The sequence below is a fragment of the Scomber japonicus genome, chromosome 1 (assembly GCF_027409825.1).
Source record: "Scomber japonicus isolate fScoJap1 chromosome 1, fScoJap1.pri, whole genome shotgun sequence".
NCBI lineage: Eukaryota > Metazoa > Chordata > Actinopteri > Scombriformes > Scombridae > Scomber > Scomber japonicus.
The window spans coordinates 6067380-6093256 of record NC_070578.1 but is presented as its reverse complement, the minus strand read 5'-3'; the positions used below and the strand labels follow the sequence as shown (position 1 = coordinate 6093256).

Here is a 25877-nt window from a genome sequence, read left to right as displayed (position 1 = left end):
TATGTTGACTCAAAGGGAACTGGACTTGTTTGTAAATACCTGAAGATGTTTCGCACCTCAACCAAGGGGCTTCTTTAGTTCTAACTGACGGGTGGAGAATGCCAGGTATTTAACCTCTGTGTGATCGTTATCAAGACCATTGACACCACATAGCTGGTTAGTGCTCCCGACTGTTTTAACAACCATTGTTAGAGTCGTTGGAGTCATGTAAATTAGTAATGTCTAATGTGAATGAAAGTTAAATCTCGTGGGAAGGGATGAAAGCAAAGCATTGTAGGTAGAGGAAATATGACGTTGTAGACCTCCTCCACTGTTAGGAGATGGTTTCTCTACCTCGACGGAGATGACCTCCTTCACTCCTCTTTCAAACCATCTGTCCTCCCTATCCAAAATATGTATGATGTTGTCCTTGAAAGAGTGTCCCTTATCTTTAACAGTTCTTAAGCTTCCCTGATATACAAGTGTATGCATTTCTCATTGTATTGGAATGCATACACTAGATTTATTTTTCTTGTGTTTGGTTGTGAGGGTTCATTGTTTAACTTTTTCCTGAAAGTGTTATCACAGCATTATTGTATATTTTCAGGGATTTAGGTAAATATATAATGATGTCAGTATTGTGATGTGTTAAATGTTTCCTCTTTGACAGACAGATCCACTTACCGTAGCTCCTCCTTCAGCCGTGACAATTTGTCATACAGCCGATCATTCTTCACTCGAATGGGATTGTTGGGGACGAACCAGGCGGCTATAAACTTACACACCACCACAACGTGCTGCAGAAAAACATGGACATGAAAGAGACACCAAAAAACTATTTAAAATAGGTATATAAATTTAAATGTGCAACAGTATCTAACCCAAATCTATCTGATCAAAATGCACCTCAAACAGAATGACGAAGGCAAAGCGCACAGCCAAGACCAACCAGAACTGAGCGGTCAGAGAGTAGTCCTCATTGGTCCTGTAGTCTCTATAGCTGCACAGACATGAGACATACAATTATAGTACAGTTTGTCCTTTTCATGCAAATATGAGTGATTTCTATATATGTTTGGACTGAGTAGACTAAGCTGCTCTTCCTACCTGCACTCTGTGATGTTAATTTTGCTGTCGAGCTTCATCTGATCAAAACCAAAGTCCTTCTTAACTGCTTCATGTGACATGTAGGCCATGGACAGAGTGTCATTAATGTAGCCCTCCATACAGCTGTACAAAAGAACAAAAGCTGAATAATGGATATGGCACATGCCAGCCTCTTGAGGTGTTTTATATATGGTATTAATGGGGTATTTGTACTGTAACAGCTGAAACGTCACTGACTGTGTGTTTGTGATTCCATTAGCACAGGGTCCGTAGTGGTAGCGGTAGACAAGGCGTGGAATGAAGTCTGACGAGACCCCGATGACCAGGCCGTTGGCTATCACTGCCAACACACCGATGGCCTCCAAAACCTTTGTCCATACACCTGCAGACAGAACATATGTAGAGGTGACGTATGTGGAGGTGGAACAACAAACAACAAAACTAGAGTTGATTGTCAACCTGTCAATTAAGTAGACATACAAAAACCAAACTTGTCTCTTATCTTTAAAAGGAAACAGGAAGTGACAAAAGAATGACATTTTCAGAGAAATTGGAAGAGCACTGACTGCATTTTGTCTGTCTAAATGTTGTATGTACAGTACTAATTGTAGTTCCCACCGGTTAGAATTTGTGGTAAGAATAGTAAAAAGCACTCCAAGTAGTGAAGTCCTTATTTCTTCAACATTTTAACCATTCTGCAAATAAGCATCCTAAAAACAGCAGGTTTATAAATGACCACATGGTGGTGCTATTTGCACCAAAAAATAATTTTTTGTTATTTACAGTAGTCAATAGCCTAGTGTCTCTCTACACACAAATGTACACCACAAGTTGTGGTGTACAACCCACACAGTTTATCAAGGCAAGACTCTGACTTATATAAATAACCATACACACAGCTCACCAATGTCATTGGTTTTCCTGGGAACCAGCCGACGTTCCAAGCGGACCATCTTAATGGCGTCCAGGCGGATCTCAAAGATGTTGTTGATGAGAGCCAGCAGGGGGGCCAGAGGGAATGCTGCCACAAATATGGTGGTGAAACTGAACTGGACCACTAGAGGATGGGAACAGTAGTAACATAAAAGCTGAATTCTTTTACTCTTTTACACACTATTATTATCTGGGACATTTTTACAAAAGATTTGGCATTCAGTTTTTTCTTTTCTTGGTGCCCAAATTATAATACTACATCATCAAAGACACCATCAAATTGCTCATTTTGTATGACCAAAGGTCCTAAGCCTAAATGTACTCAGTTAACAGTCCTATAAAACAGACAAAAGTAGCAACATCTATATCTAAGTAAATAAAGCTTTAATATAATCAATTTAAAACAATTTAGTTGCTGATTAAAATAGAGATTGTTAACCACTTCAGATATGCTACATATCAGTCAGAATGAGGTTTGGACCATAATTGTCCGGGGTAGGGGTTAGAGAGATGGCTAACTGTGGGACCTACCCATCTCCAGGAACTCATTAAATAGGCTGAAAGCATCAGTGGGGGCCAGGTGGTAATTACGCAGCCAATCCCTAAGTTTGCAATTGTCACATGGTTCGACAAGTCCATCCTCATCCCTGCAGGCCTTCCTGTAACAATGACCACACTTCCTCTGCAGCTTCTTTCCAGCACTTCTCCTGACACAGTTCTTCAGCCAGCTGAAAAACAGATAGAAAACGATTTAAAGCAGCATGCAGGGAAGCACTCTGAAAACAAAGCATCTGTGTTGCATGCATCAAAATGAACCCTAGACTGTTTAATATTACCTCACAATGTAACAGAAAGAAAATCATACTCACGGTACAGTGAACTCAAAGATGTTGTTGAGAGTCTGTTTTAGTATCATGATAATAGCCATCTGGATAAAGAGGTCTGTCAAACAACCACTAGGATGGCACTAAAGGACACACAGACAGTACAAAGAGCATTACAAAAAAATAGAGGACACTAGTGCCGAATGAACAAACTTGAATACCTGAAAAGTAACTGAATCTACTCACCTCCTCCAGTCTCCACCCAGCTATACGCACATAGTTTCCTGGACGGCCATTTATCCTGTCCGAAGACAACAAGAATTTTAAATCTATTTGACATCGCAAAGAGAGTAAAAAGAAGCAGATTTTCTTTTTTACAACATACACCTTCCTCCAAACTCCATTTTCAATTAATGAACATCCAACATTTTAGGGTGTAGATTATTCAATCAGAGACACAATTGGACTTTATACACTGCAGTGTTTGGTGGAAAACACCTATAAGAATATTTCAATATTACTCTACTAGTAAACACTCAAAGTAAACTTAACTTTTGTTTGTTTAAGAGTAAACTCCATAGGACATATATATGGTAATGCAATAGAAGCCCAAATCTAGATACAGATCAATTCCAAGACCAGATAGAAATGGTGTAGAACCGGAAGCTAGCATGTTCACATACCAATGTGTGCCTTCACATTTTCACTGGAAAAATATTTGTATGTAGGTTGCAGGACTTAAATATTAACCAAGCAGGCAAAATAAATGTAACTGTTCCTATTAGAAAGTCTTCACCAATATATATCAATAATTGCCCCTCCGCAGACACACAGTACCTGCCCAGGAAGAAGGCCACATAGAAGAGTGAGGAGAAGAGAGTGAAGAACTGGAAGGTGAACATTTTGATTGTAAAGCTTCTTTCTGTGGCAGCGAATGAATTTAGCTTCTCTGCAAACACACAAAACAAACAGACTTGCAACACCATATGGAAATATACATTTTAGCTTGGACTAACAATTTAGCTGTATATATTTGGGGAAACAACATGTTAAAAACATTCATACTTATTTCTTTTATACTTCAAAAAAATAGTTCTTACCTAAGAGACACAGCTTGAAGGACACCCATTTGTTTACCTACAGAAATGTAAAGAGAGACACCCACAAACAGACAGAGACATGTAGAAGAATATTTATTATTTTACACACAACAGATATATACGTTAGATTTTTGGGAACAGGACCTCAGTTAGATCCAACATCTGTACATTTGTTAAGCTGCTTGATCAGCTTTCTTTCTATTTTCTCAGGTCAATCTGTGAAGACAACTCCATCTGAAGAGACCGTCAGTCAAATGCAATTTTAAAAACACGGGGGAAATGCATTGTGTGCTTATGTACAAGGCAGTGAGGTAAAAGTCAAACAAGCTATGGAGTCTGATGGTCCAACAGCACATTATACCATGACTAGTTCCACTTTCTTCTTCATTGAAACACCTGACCCTATCCAAGAATGTAAACTAATGCTAGAAAGTGCTAGAATACCTGATAATACAGAGATCTTTATTATTGATTTTCTGGCCAGGTGACTTCACACTCTTTACATTCTTTTGTGGCCATATTGGAGCGACTCCTCATTTCTAGGACTTTGGGCACAACTAATCCTCCAGTAAAGCTCTGTCAGGGTGCCAGTTTTGCTTCCTTGATGATTTGTTTCTTCAAGCAACCAGGCAGAGACTTGTTTTCTTTTCTTTTTTTTCACTATGCATTCCTGTGACATAAAGGCCTGAGTTAAGTTTAGCCTACGGTAAGTTCTCAGCTCAGTGTTGATACAACACAGTGTATTTCTGTCATCACATTTTTTTCTCTCTGAGTTCAGGTCATAGGTTGGAGGTTGTAGTGCACGTGAGCAAGACAAAAATCAGAGTGACACTTTTAGTCAGTGTGTACCTGGAAAGTACACTTGAGGGTGTGGGTGGGTGTAAAAAAGGGTCCAGGTTGTGGATCTGAGGCTCTTTGGTGGGTTCACAAGTGAAGAAAGCTTACCCGGGTCATGATCTGAATGGTGAAGTAGTGCAGGATAGCTCCCAGTATCATAGCCACAATGTTGGCATGGTCTTTGATGAACTCCGATTTGCCCTCAGACAACAAGGGTGCCGCCACCACTCGAAACACCACCAGGGCATGAGCGAGACCAAGGATCAGCATCAGCTGGAACGCAGACACACCAAGATGTTACGTGATACAGCTTTTTACTTTAATATTTTTCCACACAATTTGAAGCTTTTTTTCATGCCTTTGTGTTTCCAACTTGCGGTCATGGTTATGAATCAGCATGAATCTGAGATTGTGAAACTGGCAGGAATACATGTGAGCCCTTTGTGAGTGTTCCTAAAATACACCAGTGATGAGTGCAGATCCCTCCCCTTGAAGATACATTTCTGGAGAAGCATTCTTCTCTTGAATCAAGCCGAGTCTATCAGATAATTCTGCATCCTACACCCAACAAACTCCAAACAACAATCACATTAGAAATGGATTACATCCACAGCGCTCTGTCATCTGATTTTGTGAAGTTTGTTTGGCACTTCAATAGAATAGAGAGTCCATTTCAAAGAACAGAAGAAAAGCTGTAAAGCAGTTTGTGTTGAAGCCAAGCTTTGTTTAGTCTTGATGTGTAAAACTGGCAATGGATAAGATGCTTTAATGTGGAAATATCAGAGACTAATCAAAACTGCAAGCATTCTACCAGATGTATAATTTGTAGCAGAAATACTGCAATGACAGAACAGAACTCCAGTCCATATGTCGATGTGTACTGAACCTATGTGTGAATGTTAGATTGTTTCTGATGAGCAGGTTGGCACCGTGCGTGGCAGCATCAGTGTATGAATGTGTGTGAATGGGTGAATGTGATATTTGATTTGATAAGTGCTTTGAGTAGCCAAAAGAATAAAAATGCACTATATAAATGCAGTCCATTTACCATTGACTGCTATCAGCACATACACTGTAGAGTCACTTACACAATAATTACAAAAGAAACTGCTGGAAATAGGTAAATAAACTTTTAAGACCAAGCACTCTGAAATGTTTTATGTTTTATGGGAATTCGATCAATTAAGTCCAACAAAATTTGGTAATTCTTGAAGAGCATTTTGATTAAGTTATTGTATCTCATTCATGTGTGCGGGGAGTCAATGGGATGTCAATTGGAAGTCTCTTGCATGCTATCAAACAGCTTGGCTGGATAGGGACTCAAGAGAACATGCTCTGTTGCAAATGGGAGCATGAAAAAGCTAGAACTAGAAGGATGAATGGGGCACCATTCAAGAACATGATGTCCAGTTTTCTTAATACATCCATGCTCATCTGTCCTGCATGTTTAAAACGGATGGTTTGGAATACTAATGTGGAGTTGTTCAAAGCCCATCTAATCTTCAAACTGCTCCAGTTCTTTCCCACATCAGACTTCTTTCTAGTGATATCACTGTGTTTCCTGATCTCAACCATTAACCCACTGAGTACAATGTTAATATTACGGCAGGAACAATGGCCGAAAGTATATGAAAATAAGATTCAAGTTGCAATAAACTGGAATAAATATAAAGGCCCTGTAGTGTGCGTGTGCGTGCGTGCGTGTGTGTGTGTGTGTGTTTGTGTGTGTGTATGTGTGTATGTGTGTGTATAACATCCTTACCATGAGTGTAACCAGTATGAGGACCAAAGTGCTGCGGAAGTACGAGTGTCTGAACTGTTTGGCTTGACAGTCTGGATCATTCATTATTTCCAGAATCAGTTCTTCCTGTTAACACACACAAATCATACATCATGTTCTATAAGCCTACAAGGAATTTTGTGTGTAAAAATCATGTACAGGTCCTTCTCAAAAAATTAGCATATTGTGATAAAGTTCATCCTTTTCCATAATGTAATGATAAAAATTAAACTTTCATATATTTTAGATTCATTACACACAACTGAAGTAGTTCAAGCCTTTTATTGTTTTAATATTGATGATTTTGGAAAAAAAAGGAAAGAAAAACTCAAAATCCCTATCTCAAAAAATTAGCATATTTCATCCGACCAATAAAAGAAAAGTGTTTTTAATACAAAAAAAAGTCAACCTTCAAATAATTATGTTCAGTTATGCACTCAATACTTGGTCGGGAATCCTTTTGCAGAAATGACTGCTTCAATGCGGCGTGGCATGGAGGCAATCAGCCTGTGGCACTGCTGAGGTGTTATGGAGGCCCAGGATGCTTCGATAGCGGCCTTAAGCTCATCCAGAGTGTTGGGTCTTGCGTCTCTCAACTTTGTCTTCACAATATCCCACAGATTCTCTATGGGGTTCAGGTCAGGAGAGTTGGCAGGCCAATTGAGCACAGTAATACCATGGTCAGTAAACCATTTACCAGTGGTTTTGGCACTGTGAGCAGGTGCCAGGTCGTGCTGAAAAATGAAATCTTCATCTCCATAAAGCTTTTCAGCAGATGGAAGCATGAAGTGCTCCAAAATCTCCTGATAGCTAGCTGCATTGACCCTGCCCTTGATAAAACACAGTGGACCAACACCAGCAGCTGACATGGCACCCCAGACCATCGCTGACTGTGGGTACTTGACACTGGACTTCAGGCATTTTGGCATTTCCTTCTCCCCAGTCTTCCTCCAGACTCTGGCACCTTGATTTCCGAATGACATGCAAAAATTTGCTTTCATCCGAAAAAAGTACTGTGGACCACTGAGCAACAGTCCAGTGCTGCTTCTCTGTAGCCCAGGTCAGGTGCTTCTGCCGCTGTTTCTGGTTCAAAAGTGGCTTGACCTGGGGAATGCGGCACCTGTAGCCCATTTCCTGTACACGCCTGTGCACGGTGGCTCTGGATGTTTCTACTCCAGACTCAGTCCACTGCTTCCGCAGGTCCCCCAAGGTCTGGAATCGGCCCTTCTCCACAATCTTCCTCAGGGTCCGGTCACCTCTTCTCGTTGTGCAGCGTTTTCTGCCACACTTTTTCCTTCCCACAGACTTCCCACTGAGGTGCCTTGATACAGCACTCTGGGAACAGCCTATTCGTTCAGAAATTTCTTTCTGTGTCTTACCCTCTTGCTTGAGGGTGTCAATGATGGCCTTCTGGACAGCAGTCAGGTCGGCAGTCTTACCCACGATTGCGGTTTTGAGTAATGAATCAGGCTGGGAGTTTTTAAAAGCCTCAGGAATCTTTTGCAGGTGTTTAGAGTTAATTTGTTGATTCAGATGATTAGGTTAATAGCTCGTTTAGAGAACCTTTTCATGATATGCTAATTTTTTGAGATAGGGATTTTGAGTTTTTCTTTACTTTTTTCCCCAAAATCATCAATATTAAAACAATAAAAGGCTTGAACTACTTCAGTTGTGTGTAATGAAGCTAAAATATATGAAAGTTTAATTTTTATCATTACATTATGGAAAAGGATGAACTTTATCACAATATGCTAATTTTTTGAGAAGGACCTGTATCTTGCAGATATTTTCTCTTTAGTCAAAGCGTGACACAGTACAGAAAAGCAGTACCTCCTCTTCACACCAGTCATACACCTTCCACTTGGAAACATATTTGGCCCTGGTTCTCTTCCACAACTCCAGGAACAGAGTAGCTGTTAACACAGAGCAGACAAATCAAAGAGAGCCCTTCAGAGGGAAATCAGATCAGAATTGAACAGATCAGATCACAGACTTACCCCAGATTGCCATAAACATAGCAAAAAACACAGTTCCCTCATTGTCAAACAGATGGCTGACCTGTGTGGACAAAAATACATCATTGCATGTATCTCCTGTAGTGTTAACATATAAAGCTTGGTCCATAGGTGACAGTTCAGAGACTGGCTAGTAAGGTTCTTACATCCCAGTTGTAAGAAACAAAACGCAGTTGTGTGGAACAAAGTGCAAAGGCTGGCTTGTGTTAGTTGGTTTGTGGTAATGTAATTAATTAGCTGTTCACTCAGCCTCTCCCCTGAACAACCATTGTCTAATCTTAGCTCACCAACCATAACTACAGGTGACAAAATGGTGAAGTGACTGTTATTTCAGCTCAATCAACAGTTGGCAGCTAGAATTGAGAAATCTGTTTATGTCTACCTCTGTCTGTCACCAAGGACCCTGTATTTCAAAAATGAGTAAGACATTCAAATGATACATCTGCTGCTGTTAGCACAGTAAACTTGCTAACCTAATTTGTTTCAGCTTGACAGATGTAGCAAAAGTATGCAGGGCTTAGCTAAGGTTCAACAAATTAGTTCAAAAACTTGCAAAAATAAAGTCCATTATACACACACAGTATAATTGACTAATTGTTAAAAAAAATCATGCATTTAACCATTAAAACAAACAGGTAGTATAGCCACTGCTCATTTCTGCCCTTGTGCTAACATGCTATACAATTAGCCTTAGTGAAGTGAAGTGATATTGATTTAGGAGGAAGGACAGACATAACTTTATCTTTGGTTTTACCACCAAGTGTTGATTAGGCAACACTGAACAGGACAATTGACAATACAGGACACCACCTCAACAAACAATATCATTTAACCCTCCTGTTGTCCCCGTATCAATTTTGACCTTGGAGGACAAAAGGTATTAACTAAAAAATGAGGTTTAGTTTCATTTAAATGATGCCCATTGACCATAATTTCCAAACAATGTGTATAACATTTGTGGTAATAAGTTAAAATCAAGTAAATGAAACCGGGTCAATTTTGACACAGTAGGACACAAGTTGTACAGTTGATGGGAAGACAACAAGAGGGATAAAATACATAAATACTGTAAAAATAGTTACAAAGCAAAATGGTACAGTGTACAATACAGGACATTAATATAAAATGAGAGATAGGCTATGTTTAAGTTATCATTATGTGGGTCTATAAATACAGTTTATCCCAAATATTAAGCTTAATCATAAAAACTCATAAAGTGATTGTTATATTTTTTACCTAATAGCTGGTAGGTGTGAATATTTAGCCACAACTTATCCTTTAATTCACAACTAGTTTCATAGCAGCTTGTGCAAGAGAAAAGTAAAGAGTAAATTACAGCGACACAGATTAGATCAGTTTACCTTAGCATAAGTGCAAGTGTCTGACAGCTTCCACACTGTACACCTCTTGTCACAGCGAGGACACATCGTGATGTTGGATTCACATACTTCCTTACTGAGGACAGACAGAAAAAGACATTACTCACAGAATTGCAGTAAAAATTGAATGAAAAGGTCATTGTCTTTAATAAGAGTCATGCTGTGGCAGTGATTCAGCTGGTGCTTTTATACATAAACATGTGTAACAGGAAGGACTGGCTTCCAATGGCTTTTACTAAATTCTTATTTAAGAAATTGTCCGCTCATCAAATAAAGGCTTGCTGCAAGTGCTACAAAACAATCTGGAATTCTACTGTTTAAAAATCTAAATGATGATAAAGGGACAAGTGTGCTGCATGTTGTAGACCATTTAACACAAATCTCTTAGACATTAGACTTACATGAGAGGATTTGATTTGAAAAAGGCCAGCCCATACAGGAACACTACAATACCCAGTGCAGCAGCTGGTATCAGCATCTTGGTGTACCAGCCCAGCCACATGTAGTACAGAGCCACCTTCTCCCCAAAGTAACACCTGAAGGGACCAAACACAGAGAGAGACATAAACATACCAGTCTGTTTAAGAAACATTCATCTAACTTTTTCATGTTTTATTGTTTGGATCACAAATTATATCATTAAGACAAAGCAACATCTCAGACAAATCCAGGACAAGGTGACTAAAAAGTACATATGAGATCATGAATTGGTCACATATAACTGAAACATTCAGTTTTTGGTTCTACACAGGCAACTTTATTGCTTGTCACACATCCCTCAATCTCTCTCTCCTTGTTTCCTGACAGTCTCAACTATCAGCCATCCGACAGAAGCAAAAAATGTCATAATGCCAGCACTGGACTCTGACTTAGCCTCTCAAAGACACTAATAAAGTATGTTATTAGTGTCTTTGAGAGACCAAGTCAGAGTCTAGTCCTCAATCCACAATTTGTTGCACTTCAACTTTGCAAAGTAAGTTTGGGGAAATTAGAGTTGAGATGTGAAGAACTTATACCGACTTTATCGCATCAACTCAAGGCTGTAACCACTGCCAAAGCTTCCTCTGCTAAACATTGACTTTACAGGGCTAATGCCATCATTCACTTTGTGAATTGTATATACGTTTAAAGGTGCTCTAAGGAGTTTGCATTGTTCCCTTGCAGTCTTCTTAGTTCTATTTCTTGGCACATTGCTGCGTATCTTGGAGAATTACTGCCACCAACAGATCAGAGGAATGGTAGGAAACATTGCTCCGTCTATCTACTACAGGATGGAATCTCTCTCTGTGTGTATGTATGTCCTTCATGTATCTCTTGAACCATTCACCCGATTGACTCCACACTTGGTGGGTGCATTGCAAGGGAACAACGGGAGTGCTGTGTCAAATTTGGACACTTTGCAGCAGTGAGGTGGGGCCTCTGGGCTCTGAGACTGCATGTCATGATCCCAAGTTTTTTTTAATAATTACGATAATGGATTTTCAAATTATAGTTTTCAAACTACATGAACTGTCCTTCATTTTTGACTAAATAAATGCCACTGGTTTTCCTTAACCTATTATGCTAACATCAACAGCAACAGACATACAAATGTACAGACAGACAGATGGACAGACAGGTAGACTGACTTGATATCACTGAATGGCTGAGGTTTAAACAGAGCCGACCATTGAGCCCACTTCTTGGACAGTGCTTTCTGGTCTTTCTTCTGGAAATCAGGAGGGAAAAATCAACATAAAGACATCAGGTTTGTAGCCTACATGTCTGTACACAGTTTAAATGCTTATGTGCTTTACAAGAGTCATATCAAGAAAGTTTTACCAGGAAAGCAAGTGAACATTATAATTTCCATGAATTATTATTTTAAACACAATTAAAAACACTTTTGCTACTCAGTATTAAATCACAGTATATTAAACTATGAGGATGGTTTAATGAGAGTCTTTCCTACTACTGCTGCTGCTGCGACAGAGTAAAAATTAACAGCTTTGTAGTCATTCAATTCAATTCAAGTTTCTTTGTCATTTACATGTTTGCACATGAAACGAAATTTGTACTGCTACTAGCGTAGCAGTGTTCCATAGTTCCTTTATATATCCAGCTTTACCAAGTAAGTCCCAATTCTGATTCTGCATTTCAACTACAAATCTATTTACACAGACTCTGAAGCTGCTTCAGGTTCATCATATAGTTTTTTTTATAGATGTTTAAAGATGACAGTATGGAATAACAGCAGCAGTAGTTTAATCAGATGAGTGAAAGGTTTCCTCACCTCATGGAGGCAGTACGTGGTGTCAAACACACCCTTGATCATCAGCTCATCCAGGTTCTCTGACGAAATAAAACACAATACTGTAATTATAGTTAAGTTCTGATGGTTGCTGTCACAGATTACCTCCTTGTTAATCAGACTCACCTCCTGTGTTGATGAAGGTATTTTTAAGAATAAAACCGACAATTCGGATCCTGAAAGAAACAATACAAGGTTCAAACAAAGTGAAGAAAGTCTATGTGCAGGACTGGATTATAAGGGTCAAACTCAGTAGGTTCAGATTAGATCACAAAATCACATAATGATCAAAGTTTTAGCATCTTGATATGCCACACCTGTGAGGTGGGATGGATTATCTCAGCAAAGGAGAAGTGCTCACTAACACAGATTTAAACAGATTTGTGAACAATATTTGAGTGAAATAGGTCTTTTGTGTATATAGAAAATGTTTTAGGTATTTGAGTTCAGCTCATGAAAAATGGGAGCAAAAACAAAAGTGTTGCGTTCATATTTTTGTTCAGTGTAGATCCCGTTTCTGCTCAAGGTTTCTTCTCATTAAAGGAGAGTTTTTTCTTCATGCTGTCATCAAATGCTGCTCATGGGGAAATGTTGGGTCCCTGTAAATTAAAGAGTACAGTCTAGACCTGCTCTATGTGAAAAATGCCTTGAAATGACTTCTGTTGTGATTTGGCGCAATATCGTTAAAATTTACTTGACTTGTATTGACTAAGGTGCACTTCCAGCTCTTGGCCAGACATGAATAGTCAGTTTCAACAATGAGAAACTGTGTTTGTCAATAATACAATTATGTCCTTGATCATTGCTGTAAGAAACGTCCAACCACTGAACTTCAAATTCTGTTGCAACACAGCCAATAGTGAAGCCAATAGTGAAGCAGCAGTTTCAGTCATCCATCAGTGACTTCATGCACAGTTTGAGTTTAGATCACATGGCTCTCTGAGTCAAACACACAATTTCTGTAGTTACACATGTAAAACTAAAGAAAACAGTAAAGACTGTTGAGCTGTTATGGGGCCTGTGTAGACGGCTGTAATGATCAAAATAGGGGCTATACAGCATTTGCTCTGCCTGATGCACATGATGGATGACTAAAATATGTCTGAAACACCTTTATAGACAGACAAGCTATGACAGGCTGCCCCCAAACATTAAATTTCAGACTTAGTTTCCTTTGCCATAGTGTGCCGTCTGTAACGATATATTATGAGCTGAGGATGTATCTTTTCTTTAATTTCTATCCCCTCCCATATTTTGTGCCTATAAAACAGGAACAGGAATGCAATTTGACTATTTAAAGGCTAAAATCTTTGGTTAAGAAGTAAGAGTGGAGTCTTCTCATCTGAGGATATTTTAGATCAAACTGCTCTTTTAAGTGTAAGAAATCATTTGAGAGGAAATAAGTTGGAGGCATTCATAGCCAAGAGCAATTACACAAACCTGTACTGTTGTTAAATTACCCAGGATCTTTCCCTTCTGTCACAGTGTCAAAGTACATATATTATTATTAAAAACAATCTTTTAAATGATAAAATCTTACAGTAACTTCAGTGTATCAGTATCACAGATAAAACAATCACTTAATATGAAACTGCAGCTTTTGTTTGAAACAGCATGCCAATTGTCAGACCAGCATTTTCTGGAACCACCTTTCCACCATTGTGTGTAGTGGTGACAGTTGTGTAAATATGTGTGTATTTGTGTGTTTGGGGCACCTTGTAGCTTGAGGGACTTTACCCTTTACATCTCCAGACCAGTTACAGGAATCAGAGACTTTGAGCAGATACATGTAGTCTTCAAATATTTCCCTGGGTGCACGTAGGCCGAAAAACAGCTTGTCATCATTGTCGATTTTCTAGCGAACAAACAAGACAAGTGTCAGTAGGACAAGAACACTCTTATTCATACCCTCATGCACACAGCATTACATCTCAGTTCAGGGGACAGTGTTTTGTAGATGGTTTGGAAAAGTGAAGAAATGAGACTCACAGTGACTTTGATATTTTTCTTTTCTAGGAGATGGATGAAGGCTTTCTGCTTCTGAGCCTTCTGGTCGTCGTCATCGTCGACTTTGTCAGCCACCAGTACATAGTCAAATGTCCTTTGGGTGGCCTGTTTAAAGACAAGATACATCCAGTGAGAATGGAGACTTTGATCTTTCAGAACAATGCAGACTCACAGTCTAGGTCAAACCTAGACTACAGTCTTGGGTAACTAAGGTATGTGGTGTAACACAGGATGTAATAACCCAATATCTGAAATAGAATTACAATCTGGACACCAGTACAACATTTCCTACCATTAGACCCTCAATTTAAATATGAAAAACCCATTAAAAACACCTTTTAATGGGGAAAATATAGAAGAAACCTCAAGAGGAGCAAAAAAAGGAGGGATCGCTTTCCTACCTCTGTATGAAAGAAACAATCCAATAGAGTGATGCTACAGTAGTTCTATAATCAATCCCAGCTTTGTGAAACTATGTTTTGTTTGTGTTGTTATCATCAGAAAGGAGCTGGTGAACCTCTTTTTTTAATTTGGATGTAATGGTCACATTGTAATACGCTGTGTGTACATATATTTACATATACACAAGGATATGGACCCTATCTACTGAACAAGTAAATCTCAATGCTACGGCATGCAATTACATTTTTCAAAGTTTCGGGAAGACCCTTCTCAGCCTCATCAAGAAATGTTTTCTCCCAGTTTGGTGTGGGAAAAGTTGACAAGCCTGAACAGAGCCCTGACCCCAACTCATCCAACAACTGTGGGATGAACTATGGAATGCTAACAAGAAGCCATGCCTTATCACCCAACATCAGAGCTCCACCTCACTAATCCTGTTGTGGCTGAATGGGAACAATTTCCCGCAGCCAGGTTTCAAAATATGCTGGAGACCCCTCCCAGACGACTGGAGGCCATTACAACCGCAGTCTAGTGAATATTGGACAGCATGTTCACCAATACATATATCTGTGATAGGTCAATATTGGCCGATAACATTGGCTGACCAATATATCGACGGGCTCTAATGGAAACTTGGTTAAAAGGTGCTCTCCATAGATATAGTTTTGTCCTTTCATGAAACAGATTAAAAAGAGAATGAGTAACCTTCAAAAAGAGATCCTAGATCCTAGATCCTACACTTCCAATATTGCAACTAGATATCATTTAATGTCCCTGGCCTGGTAAATGTTCACATATTTCAAATTCCATGTCTAATCCAAGATGACATCATGAGGGCTGTTTTAATAGTGAGTAGTACTCCTTATGATGAAACTGGTAAACCGGTCTTCAAGTGTGAAATTGCATAAGAGTTTATGTAAAACGGTTTTGCAACTGATGACAATTAGCTTCAACAGCCTGTTTCGCTGTTAGATCTATGATATTTGACACATAACTGAACAGTAAACCTCAGTAGTCAACCAGCCTAGTTTAACACAGACCGAATGCTGGAAAAACCTGAGATAAAAATATTCTTGGACCCACTACAAAGCTTATCTTATTTACCCTACATGTTGTATCAGGGAGGCTTACGAGCTATTCACTTAGTCACTCATTCATGCGATGAGTCAACTGGGTTCTGACTGATGAAGCAGGTTTACACCTGTGCTGAGTAAAACTCAGAGCAAGTGTTTCAGTCACTTACAGACTTTGGGAGCTTTTGGGTTTTATTCAGAAAAGACTTGTTAAAATATGCCGGAGTTCCTAAACTGAGCAAACCTGACAACACCATGAGAGGACAGAACTTAATGTTGGTGAGGTCATACCTCCGATACATCTTCTACATCTTTTTTGTGCAAATGAGACAGCAGGGAGGCCATAGAAGGACATTTTGAGACAGCCTGTTTATCTCTGAAGCACACGTCTGATAGCGACCGGCCTCACATTTTCCATCACAGAATCCTTTCATAGCCATGTGCAGATATTCCCCTTTTTGCATGATTTGACACAGAGTTGACTGATGAAGTCATGCAGAACCTACAGTTATCTTGTTGATGTAGGAAAAGAACAGATGGGAGGGGTGGTGAGACAGGAGGACTCTTACCATGGGATGAAGTAGAGGCTGTGTGAGGTAGCCATCCTTTCCTCTCTCCCCCAGCTCAATGTTTTCCTTTAACACACACACACACACACACACACACAGACACACAGACACAGACACACACACACACACACACACACACACACACACACACACACACACACACACAGGTTAGAGATAAAACAATACACACAGGCATACTTAAATTTTGTTACATTCAATTAATTCATCATCAAAATTGATGCAGATACAGTTTCTGTGAATCATTAACTGATTAATTGTGTCAGATCAAAGGCACATACTGAAAGTTTATCTAGAAAGCTGCTTAAAGATTCCCTCCAGACATGTTTTAAGACATATACAGTAAAAATACTCTAAATTGTGTCTGATTTGGTTTTCCCACAAAAACATATAATCCTTCTCCTTCCTGAGAGGAAAACTCTCAACTCTCACTGTGTAAATGCCTTTGATGTGTGATTGAACCAGGCAGTGCAAATAATTGACAGGCGTGAAGACCCATTGATCAATTCTTTCACCAGTAGGTCAGGTGTGAAACCTGTTACCTGTTTACCTGGAGCAGTCGGGGTCACACCCAAAGCTAAAGGTTTCACTATGTGAATGGAGTATACCGCTCTCCCAGAATAGTATCAGCTCAGTTTATATTGGACTGTAAAAGACATGACGGGGTTAAAAAACAATTATAAAATCTTTTATGGTATTGACGGCTGGTGTGAATACAACAGTAGGTGAGAAAGAGGGCAAAACAAAATGAAAAGCTGAGCCATGACGGTGGTTTCACTGGCAGGCAGGTTGGGACCTGCAGGTTGCAAAATGTCAGTTGGGGAGGGCGACCAAAGCTAGACTGCATAACTGCATGCTGGTTTATTAAGTAATGCAGATTGTAGGTGTGAAAGAATGTGTCATAATACACTTGCAAAGAATGCATTTCATTTCTAATGGATTCTTATTTTGCATTTGAAACAAAATATGTGATTTTTTCCATTCAAAATCAAATTAAAATAAAGATCTTTGGGATTTGGACACACAAAATTTGACAAGACATTTGAGAACGTAACTTTAGACAATCCTCACTATTTTCTGACAATCTATAGACTAAATGATTCATCAATTAAGATTAATCAAGAACTTAATCAGCAGATGAATCAACAATTAAACTAACCTCCGTTCCATATGTGGAAGTGTGCTTGGACAAGATACTGAACCTCAACCTGGTCCTGAGGGCTGTGCTATGAGTGTGTGTGTGTGTGTGTGTGTGTGTGTGTGTGTGTGTGTGTGTGTGTGAATGATTAGAAACACCTCCCGATGAGCATGTGGGCACCTTGCATGGAATCTTCTGCCATCAGTGTATGACTGTGTGTGTGAATGGGTTGAATGAGCGTAAAGTAAAGTGCTATATAAATGCAACTCATCCCATTGACATTACATTGAAACTTGTAAATATAAGATGGCTTATTTGGTATTGATGTAATGTGGAGATATTGAGTTGTCTTTAGAGTGACGTTGTACTGGTATGAAGCGGTGAGTCTGGCAGGTAATTCATCATTCATATGCATTAGACTGCTGTAAGAAAAGACAATTTGGTGATGACTGCTAGGAAGGAACATGGGTTAGCATAGTTAGGTTTTGTTTATCCCAGATGGAAAGTGAGAAACGTCATGCATCCATTTTCCTACTTCACTACTCTACTTAAGTACTAAAATGCTGTATCTGTACTCTACTGTAGTATTATTTTACTACTTCCACTTACTACTTCCACTTTTACTTCAGTACATATTTTCGATGAGTTTAGTACTTTTACTCCGATACATTTTTTATGTGCCGCATCGTTACTATCGTTACTCGTTAGTCTACCGCCCGGTTCAGAGTTTATGGTTGCTATAACAACAGTTGCATCTAATTTAACTGTGGCGCGAACAAGATCTACATGATGTGTGCAAATCTGTTTGTTCACAAAGAGTTAAGCCCAGTGTTTTCAGGTGTTCTAATCACTTCTTTTTTTAACATATGACATTTGTATTTGTATGTGGCCTACTGGCCTTTGAGATTTTTTTAACAAGTTGAAGATGAAAAGAAAATGTGTAATGTTTGAAGTGATGTGAGATGCTTTGTTCAAAAGAGTTAAGCTCAATGTTTTAAGGTGCTCTTGTACATTCCGTTGTACTGCTGTTACAGCCAAACATTTGGAATAATATAAACAATATGATTTTCAAACTTTTTGACTGATTTCTTTAATAACTATATTACACAATACTTTTACTTTTACTTTCAGTACTTGAGTAGTAATTTTAAAAATAAACTACTTGCAATACTTAAGTACAAAACATGTTTAATACATGTTTAACACTTCCACTTAAGTACGGTGCTTAAAGAGCACTTCTACTTCTATTCAAGTCACTTTTTTGATAGAGTACTTGTACTTCTACTCAAGTCTGGATCTCTAGTACTTTATACATGTCTGTATATTTTCACTTAGTGTGATTCTTGAATGACATTTATATACAGTATTTGTGTTTTGGTTTGTCTGTTATTGTGACTTGGATACTTGCTGAATATGAATTAATAGAGTTTTGTTCTTTGGGGAAACAATCACACAAAAGAAAGGAACAACTTTTAGTTACTCTACATTTGCTGGTTGTTATTCATGTATTACTTGTTTATTTATTACTTACAATGTGATGAATATGCAACCTATTTGATAATGTACTTTTATCATTTTCTAAACCTGTCTGTTCACTGAACTGACTCATGATGGTTATTTATTTGCATGTTGTTTTTCTCTTTTAATGAGACTAAATATTCTGCCGGGAACAGTTTTTACACATAACAAATACAACCATGAACTTGCAGCCTTTCATAATGAACAAGTATTATAGTCCTTATCTCAGTCAAAATAACAATGCAGTTTCAAAACACTCCATTATATAGGCCTAACTTTAATATGATTCAAATCCTGCTGTATTATCAGCTAAATGTACTTTGAAGAAAGGTTGTTTTTGGCGGTAGAACAGTTCTCCTGTTATTTATCTGGATCAATAGTGTTCACAAGAAAACACTATTTCAATTTAAAACAATGTATATAATGTAATAAAAATACTTTGTCACTGATCAAGTGTTTTGTATGTAAAACCTTAAACCACACAGCAGTATATAAATATGCTTTAAATGTGTGTTTGTATCAGGGTTATTATAGTTAACGAAAACTAAGACTAAAACTATAACTAGCAATGAAACAATAATTTAGTTAACTGAAATTAAAATAAAAACTACAATTAAAACAAAAACGAAAACTATATAAAAACTAAAATGAACAATGTAAAACTAACTCAAACTAAACTGAATTGCAGATAAATTCAGCTTTGTTTTAGTTGTTGTTTTGTTTTCTCTCTTGATTACCGTCTGTCCTGCAGCAGCCGTGGGTAAAGAATTAAATATTATATTATATATATTTGATGTCACTCATTCTTTCATCCTTTTCAGCTTCTACAAGTCAAGGCGTTCTCTTAATACCTGAAAAACTAAAACTAAGACTAAAACTAAATAAAAACTAAACTGAAATTAGTCAATTCCTCAAAATAAAAACTGAAATAAAAAAGCAAACTGAAAAACTAAATAAAAATAAAAACTAAAGAAAATTTCAAAACTATAATAACCTTGGTTTGTATTATACCATCTACACAGTAACTAGTAACCACATAGTGTAGTTAGTTTAAACTGGGAATATTCCAGAAAAGTAGTTTGAAACTGAAACATTAGTTGACATGAGACAGTAAACAGCACGGTTCACTGCAGAGGAGATAGCCTACAACACTTCTTACCTCTACTGTCTTGTAATACATGTTGGAAGTTGTCCCGGTGTTGCTGTTGTTGAAGTTCGACAACTAACTACATCCACCAGAAAACCCCATGTACGTCCCTCCAGCTGTCCGTCCTCATGACTGCATCACTCAGAAAATGACCCAGTCGCTCCTCACAACACATTTCTCTCTCTATAACTATGCATAGGACGTCGTTTCCGCATTTCTGAGCCCCAGCTAACAACAGCAGGTGAGTGTGAGCGCGTGCAGGGAGGTACAGGTGTGCACGCACCTGGCCAGACCTTCTGACGTCACATCTTATAGACTGAACGGCAAAGACGCATTCAAGCACCGCGGGAAAGATGAGTGATAGAGCAAAACTCTGTGAGAGATGTGGTATGTAGTGCTGGATGAAGATTTTCTCTTAGTCTCAGTTTTCAGATGACTGCAAGACTAAACACTCAATAACTATACATTCACAGGCCTTCATATCAATGCTATTTTATCAATAAGGAAGAAAGAGAGAAAAAACAAAAAGAACACCTAAATAAATAATGTTTCTCCAAATTAAACCACAAAAATTTAATTTATTTATGTCATTCTTAGGAAACAGAATGACCAATTTCTGAAATAAATATGCATCAAAATGGACAAAAGAGATGATACATTCCCCGAAATGTTGTTTATTTTTATGCATTTCCTTCCTAAATCCAGTTACCTATTTGTTTAGTTTTTTTCCCAGTTAATAACTATTAGAACCTTTTAGCTGAATACTTACAACTATCTGTCTACTTCTCAAATATTTTTAAAGAAAAAATCAAATACGGGTTATAGTACTACCATTTTACATTTATGTACATGGATTGTTATTTTTCTTTATATATTCTTTTATTTCCACCTATATGCACACCTGTAAAGTATTAAGTGGGATTGACACATCACTGTCAGGTGACCATGGCCTTTTGTGTATTTAAAACTCACACTGATGGCAATCAAAGAGAGTATAGAGTACTTTATTCACTGGACTTCTCTTTTTATTGTTCTTTCTTTTGGTTTCACCCCTGGGCCTTTGGTTTCAGCCGTGCTGTCCATTTTCTGCAAGTGATCAGTTTTCCTGCCCACTAGTTCATACATACTTCCCACAGTGCATTGTGACATGCTGACCAATCATCACTTGCCCAGACCTCAAACTAAGAAATGAAACAGTCAATCATGAGACTTGATTTTGTTCGCACAAAAGAGACAATAACTATCAACATCAAGAGAGTGTATTTATTAAAAAGAAAACAACAACAAAAAAAGAAAAACATTTCTCCCATCATTGAGGGCCCCTTCCTGATGAAGGGCCCCTGGGCACTTGCCAATAATGCCCATATTGTAGATCCACATCATCATTAACGACATCATTAACTGATTTTACAGGTAAATTCCTCACATAGGGCTGAATTGGAGGCAAGAATGTATAAATGCCACAATTTCAGACAAAAAATGATCTTTATCCAGCACATAGGTAATTAAACACAATAAATACCTAAAGCACAATTTAAAACCTCACTTTTTCATCACCTTGAAATAGACACAACACATACCTTTATGAGAAACTGGGCTGAACACTTTTTACACATTGTTTTAGTTATTCTATATCTTGATGTGTAACCATGACACCCAGCAGCAGGTATTTTTCCCTCATCTGATAAGAATGAACCACAAAACCTCAACTTCATTTTCTCATTGTTGGCTTACAGACAGAACAAAATGAGGCAACTTCACAGTTTTTTCAGTATAATTTGTACTGACCTCTCCATCGTCTACAGCCACCATGCAAAACTCTCTATGCAAACAGATAGAGCATAGCATCTGAATAGCATGAGCATTTACAGCCTGGAAGTATGCAAACAGTGACGGTTAAACACTAGATAAAACTGGCCACTTAACCAGGCTGACTTTGTTCAGTTGGATCAACCTATGTCTGCTTATCATTCTTGATAACATGTTCCCTATGTCCCACTCTGACCAAATATCACATCATTTTTCATTCACCTGACAACATAGTCTATGGAGGAAAAAATAATGTTTGCTTTAGTGCCCTTAGTACATTTATTAACACTGATAAAAGACTGATATCCACCATTATAAATCCACTAATTTACCATCTACTCTAATGCGGCCTGAATGCTGCTGAAAACATTTGGTTCGATCTGGTTTGAAGTTTCTGGAGGTGTTTTTAATATTCTGTTCCCATTAACCTCTTAATACACACCCCTATTTTTAGTTTTTTTGCCTAAATGACATGCCCAAGTTGTGAGCAGCACAGATGTGTCTGGTATCATTGGAAAGGAAACACTCTCTCTTCTTGTAAAAGTGTCTGTGTGATTCTGTGACTTACTGACGAAGAGTGGCAGAGGTTACAATGATGGGGTTGTTTACTCGCCCATAGGTTTGCCTATACAATGACATGTGTACAGACATTCAGGGACCTCTCAGCAGGATATAGACACGATGAGGCCACAGCCACAGGTCTTGGCTTCATGTAGTCCAAATTTGGAGTCAAGAGACCAAAAAATGAATGTCCATGCGTTTTCCTTAGGTCCCTTTAGGAGACTCCAAAAGGCAAAATTGAATAAAACATGACTAAGAACAATTGAACAGAACAAAACTCAACACAACCAACACAGAACATGGCTCACTCTAAAACTATTTACAATTTATATTGTGCCACTCATTGTAGCAGTCCCTGGAGACCGTGAAGCAGAGCGCTACACTGCATGATGTGCACTCCACTGTGGTCTTCATGCTGCAGTGCACACACCGCCGTCTCCCTGCACTGCCATCCGCGGTGAAGTGCCGCAGCTTGTGATGTGCACCAGAGGGAGCACGGGGGGGTGCTTGTCGGGGGGCTGTGGAGGGGGAGCCAGCTGCCTTTAACTCCAGCATCAAGGCTTCGCGGAACTCCTTCTGTGTGAGAGGGAACTGCTGCTTCTCCTTGGCCAGCTCCTGGTGCAGAATGAAGGCATTCATAATGCCGATGTCCACGAAATGGTAGAAAAATGTTCTGTACCACTTCCTGGTTTTGTGTAGCGCGTTGTAATAGCCAATCATGGCATCTGAGAGGTCAATCCCACCCATATGTTTGTTATAATCAGACACCCCTGGTGGGGCAGGGATCGCCTGCTCTACCCAGTGCCCATCTGCCTTTACCTTTCTCTGCACCGTATTGTCACTGTGTGCTGGGTGGATGGTGGAGCAGATGCTGACATCCCTCGTGTCTCTCCACTGCACGAAGACCAGTGGACCCTCTCTGATCCAGCGGATGGTGCCCCGGGGAGACTTGCTGTCCAGCCCACCTGGACGGTCTCTGGGGAAACCAATCCGCTGCTCCCGGATTGTCCCACAGGCCCAGACTTTCTTGTCCAGTAGGTCCAGGAATAGGGCAGGGCTGGTGTAGAAGTCATCTATGTACAGTTTATAGCCCCGTCCTAGCACTGGCACGTCAACAAGATTCATTACTGTATCATAACTCAGTCTCTTGACGATTGGTGCTCCTTTGCCCTCATAAATGAAAAAATCCCAGATGTAGCCTGTAGAGGAGTCAGCCAGCACAAAAAGTTTGTAACCACATTTTGTGGGCTTGTCCTTCATGTACTGGCGAAGGTTTATGCGGGCCTTCACCATTCTCTCTTTGATGGAGATGTGCTGCCTAGGATGGAAGTAGGCCCTGCACATCTCCCTGATTTGACTGTACATGGGCTTCACTTTGCACAGCCGGTCATAATCATCTGTGCCCTTTCTCTTGTCATTGGCCTCATCATCATCAGGGGAGCTGAGATGAAGGCTGCGGGAGATGGCAACGAATTTCCGGCCGGAGATGACTGAGGCAGGGAATGGAAAATTATAAAGGTCCGACTTCTTCCAGTAGTCCCGGATGTTTTTGACCTCCACCAGGCCCATATATATTACAATAGCTATGTAGGAGTACATATCCTCCAGGCTAATCGCCTGCCACGCTTGACGATGCCTTTTCTCTCCATATTTGTTGGAGTTGCGAACAATCCCCTGCAACATGGTTTTAGAGATGAAAAGGTGGAAGAGGTCGAGGATAGAGTAATTGACCCCACCCAAGAGCTGCGGTCCAGGAGTGCGCATAGGGTAGAAGGTTGGCTGTGTAGGTGTGATGTCCTCTACATCAATCCCCAGCCACGGCTCTCCTGAGCCACTCACCTCCATAGCATCATCATCATCATAATCATAATCATCGTCATCATCATCATCTTCTTCTATACCCAGCTCAGAATCAAAGGATGCATTGCAGGGTTGATATTCAGGGTCAGATTCATCACTGGCTGAGAGGTCGTCGACATCATCAGTATCAGCTTTTAGAGTCTTGCTGAGCTCACTGGCATGTTCCTGGTCACACATTGTAACACGATTGAGAAGACGAGCTAAATCAAGAACCTGGAAAGAGTAGGAGAAGATTACTGTAGGTTGACAAAGAACTTAACTGGATTTAAACCCTAAAAAAACTGAGAAAGATCATCAGAATCAAGCATGAAGATAAACACATGATATTCAATTGTTATCTAGCCATAACTCTATCCACATAGTAAAAGTTTCATTGTTTAACTGCAGAGTTGTGTGAGTATGAGCCTGTTGGCTCAACATATCTGGTCACATCTGAACATTTCACTGTCCTTAACAACCCTTCATATATTTTCACCCTAACATCAAAGTGCTTAGACTGTAAACAAAGTCAAAGTGTCTCATGGATACTGTAAACTATCAGCAAAGGACAAATGTATAACAAGTTAAAAGTGTTGTGTTTTTCCTTTCACTTAATTTACTACAACTGCTACCGTGACCAGGTAGCATATGGTTACAGGCTTATGAATCTGGGTGCTCCTCAATAGACATATGGTGCTTGGGCAGTATTTAAGTGATAGTACAGACATTTTAGTGAGAGTCAAAATGTTTAGCCACAAAAGACATTTTGACATGTCACAGAAGAAAAAGCATTGCTGTAAACAAAAAATAATGATTGCTAGCTGCTGCAGTTTGAGTCCTGGTAGAGGGATTTTTCACAAGACATTTTGACTTGTCACAGCAGGAAAAGTACAGGTGTAACTAATAACATCAACAATAGCTCTGTCCCATTTAATTGTCCCAGAAAGTCAGCATGCACAAAATGATACCTGCACACATGAATGGACTGCAGTCATGACACGTCATTAATTACACCTGTTCTTTTCCTGGTATGACAGATTAAAGTGCCTGCTGTGAAATAGGTCTATTGTACATGCTGTCTCACTGTCATGGTTTATTGGGACACTTGAAGAGAATTGAGTCACTATTAAAGTCATCAGTAACACCTGTGCCCTTTCTTTGACATATGAATTATGCCATGTCCTGCACGGTTCCTGTCATTACCCGATGTGAGTCACACATACGCAGTTGAGTCCGCTAAGGTCGGCCATATTGGACAGTTATGTACAGCAACTCCGCTTGGAAAAAACACATTATTCACCCAACTCTATTGCGATTCATGAGAAAAATGAACTGCTTTTGACATCTTTAAGGTTATAGTTTATCTTGTATTTTAAATATTGTTTTGTCAGCTTTGTCCTCATGTTTTATGTGTATGATGTTAATCTAACAGCAGCAGTAGTGTTGTCGTAGTTACTGCAGGCCTCCAGCAGAGGCAGTGTAGAGCTGTCAGTCATTACACATGTGACCAGACGAGAGTTTGTGTGTCTTTTTGTTACTACTTAGCCATATT

The 25877-nt window shown here is 39.1% G+C and overlaps 1 protein-coding gene across 1 annotated transcript; it reads right to left on the bottom strand.

Moving 5' to 3' along the window:
* Positions 1-659: 659 nt before the first annotated feature.
* On the bottom strand, positions 660-24331 carry LOC128372128 (anoctamin-9-like). Its single transcript, XM_053332631.1, has 22 exons — positions 22850-24331; positions 14234-14356; positions 13960-14099; positions 12371-12420; positions 12227-12285; positions 11583-11662; positions 10356-10490; positions 9937-10030; positions 8558-8618; positions 8391-8473; positions 6543-6647; positions 4889-5053; positions 3944-3980; positions 3681-3792; positions 3090-3144; positions 2889-2986; positions 2551-2747; positions 1991-2143; positions 1324-1468; positions 1087-1209; positions 886-979; positions 660-776 (listed from the first exon to the last, which is right to left on the bottom strand). The coding sequence occupies exons 1-22, from the start codon at positions 24329-24331 to the stop codon at positions 660-662; spliced, it is 3708 nt and encodes a 1235-aa protein (XP_053188606.1).
* Positions 24332-25877: the final 1546 nt, after the last annotated feature.